The following is a 2500-nucleotide window of genomic DNA, read 5'->3' on the forward strand; positions in this document are numbered from 1 at the left end:
TAGTGCTGTTCAGTATTTCAGTGGGGTTTTTTTGTAATGTAATGTTTCTGATGACTTCACGTTCAGTCCAGGGGTCCGTTTCTCAAAAGCACAGTTGCTAGCTGAGTTAGCAACTTTGTCAGTTGCAATGCAATTTCCCATTGCAAACCAACTAAGTTGGGAAATGCACCCCAGGGTTGTTCAGGACTTCAGGAATCAGGATTGTTGCGACATGCGTTGGACTGCTTTGGTTTTGTTGCAGTTCTCTGTGTGAGGAAACACTGTGCTGTGTCAAGGTGCTCTGTCCAGATGTGTGTGTTGATGCTTGGTGTCCAGAACATAAACAGGGATTAGGAAGCTGTGTCCCATGGAGTGTCAAACTGACCGTGTGAACTCGCTTTGCTCGGTTTTGCGTCGCCAGGGTCAGTCTCGTCGGATTCAGGTGGAGGTGCGTTCCGTGCAGGAGTCTGGAACGCTGCCTCTCATCGCCGAGACCATCTTGTCCGTTGCCGTGGGCAACGTCGTGGTCCGTCAGACCCGCCCCTCCAAAGGCGGCGGTGGCGACTCACAGGTGAGAAAGCTGTCGTTTCTTCTTCTGTCTGACCAATCAAAACAGTGAGGTTGTATTCGTTTATATTTGCGTTGTGTGTTTTTTTTTTCTGACCTCATGTCCTTGTTGTCTTTCCAACAGGGAGGAGAGGAGCTGGACAGTTACCAGGTAACGTAAAAAACATCTCTATATTGAGAAGGCCTTGTCAGAAATGTTTATGTTTAAATGTTTACATGATCACAGTTCAAGCAAAAAATGTTTATGTGAAATTGTATGGGACTGTGTAAAGACCCTCTTGAAAATGAGATGTTACATCTCAAGGGGCTATCCTTAAAAATAAAGAATTAAAGAATTAGTTTTTCTTTGATGAACTCATGACTTGGGTGTTTTGTTAATATCCTTTACAATATAACTACAGTTGGTTACAACTTACAACCAGATCTTTTGATGGATTGGTCTTTTTGATGGATTGGTGTGTGTGTGTGTGTGTGTGTGTGTGTGTGTGTGTGTGTGTGTGTGTGTGTGTGTGTGTGTGTGTGTGTGTGTGTGTGTGTGTGTGTGTGTGTGTGTGTGTGTGTGTGTGTGTGTGTGTGTGTGTGTGTGTGTGTGTGTGTGTGTGTGTGTGTGTGTGTGTGTGTGTGTGTGTGTGTGTGTTAGGAGGGGGACCTGGAGCGCCTGAGGGGTCAATGGCTGGCTGCTCTGACCCAGAGGCAAGAATATCTGGATCAGCACCTGCAGAAGCTGGTGGGCAAACCAGGTGAGAAGCCAGACACCTGTAGGGGGAGGCGGAGTCATACTGGCAGAGAGGGGAGGGACAGAGAGACAGAAAGAGGTAGACCGAGAAAAAGAGAGACTGAGAGAGATGGACAGAGAGAAAGAGAGAGGTAGACAGAGAGACTGAGAGAGATGGACAAAGAGACAGAGAGACAGAGACTGAGAGAGATGGACAGAGAGACAGAGTGAAAGACAGAGAGCGAGAGAGAGCGAGAGTGAAGGCACTCACTGGGCATTAATAATCAACATAACCTTCCTGCCACCACCATGCTAAATATAGAGGAGAACAGAGATATCAGTCTCGCCAGCATTTCAACTCCTATTTCAACAGCCTAAAGCGATGACTGTGTGTTGTGCATGGAATTGGAATACGAGTGTGTGAGCAGACTGTTCATGGAGGGACCCTGGGCCTAGTAGCCTGAGGAGGGAAGTCTGTTCTGGAGGAATGAATCCATTATGTACTGGATCCATATGAGGCGGCTGTATTAAATGATCCGCTCTCTCCTTCCTGGTCGATCCATACTCCATTTGAGGGCCGTCCTCTGTGCTGTTTGGTCTGTCTTCTGAATGATGTCTCTTCATTCTGTCTCAATTGCATATTTCTCACCTCCGTCACGGTTTCCCTTTCTCCCCATCTTTTACTCCTCTCTCTTCCTCTCTCTCCCTCTGTGCCCCCTCTCTTCCTCTCCCCCTTTCCTCCTCTCTGCCCCTCTCTCCCCCTCCCTCTCTCCCCCTCTCACTGTCTCCTTCCCACTTTGCCTCCCTCTCTCCCTCTCCTCCTCCTCTCTCTCTCTCTCTCTCTCTCTCTCCCTCTCTCCCTCCGTAGATAAGTCGGAGGATGACGTGGAGCGGGAGGCTCAGCTGCTGGAGTGGCGTCTGACGCTGACTGAGGAGCGCAACGCTGTACTAGTGCCCTCAGCTGGCAGTGGCATCCCTGGGGCTCCCGCTGAGTGGTGTGTGTGTGTGTGTCTGTGTCTGTGTCTGTGTGTGTGTGTGTGTGTGTGTGTTTCTGTCTGTGTGAGTGTGTGTGCACACGTGTGTGTGTGTGTTTCTGTCTGTGTGAGTGTGTGCGTGTGTCTGGTTGTGTCGGTATGTTTCACTTTTGTCTTCAATGTGTGTGTGTGTGTGTGTGTGTGTGTGTGTGTGTGTGTGTTTGTATGTTTGTGTGTGTATGTGTGTATATTTTGCATACATTAT

At 48.6% G+C, this 2500-nt stretch overlaps 1 protein-coding gene across 2 annotated transcripts in view; it reads left to right on the top strand.

Moving 5' to 3' along the window:
- LOC134097595 (kinesin-like protein KIF13B) overlaps positions 1-2500 on the top strand; it is a 37245-nt gene that overhangs the window by 21462 nt on the left and 13283 nt on the right. For both annotated transcript variants that reach the window (XM_062550511.1, XM_062550512.1), the window contains exons 26-29: positions 401-550; positions 671-697; positions 1187-1286; positions 2130-2256. In XM_062550511.1, coding sequence (XP_062406495.1) covers positions 401-550; positions 671-697; positions 1187-1286; positions 2130-2256 — 404 coding nt within the window. The remainder of the gene's footprint in view (positions 1-400; positions 551-670; positions 698-1186; positions 1287-2129; positions 2257-2500) is intronic.

Source organism: Sardina pilchardus, chromosome 12, assembly GCF_963854185.1.
Source record: "Sardina pilchardus chromosome 12, fSarPil1.1, whole genome shotgun sequence".
NCBI classification, from domain to species: domain Eukaryota; kingdom Metazoa; phylum Chordata; class Actinopteri; order Clupeiformes; family Clupeidae; genus Sardina; species Sardina pilchardus.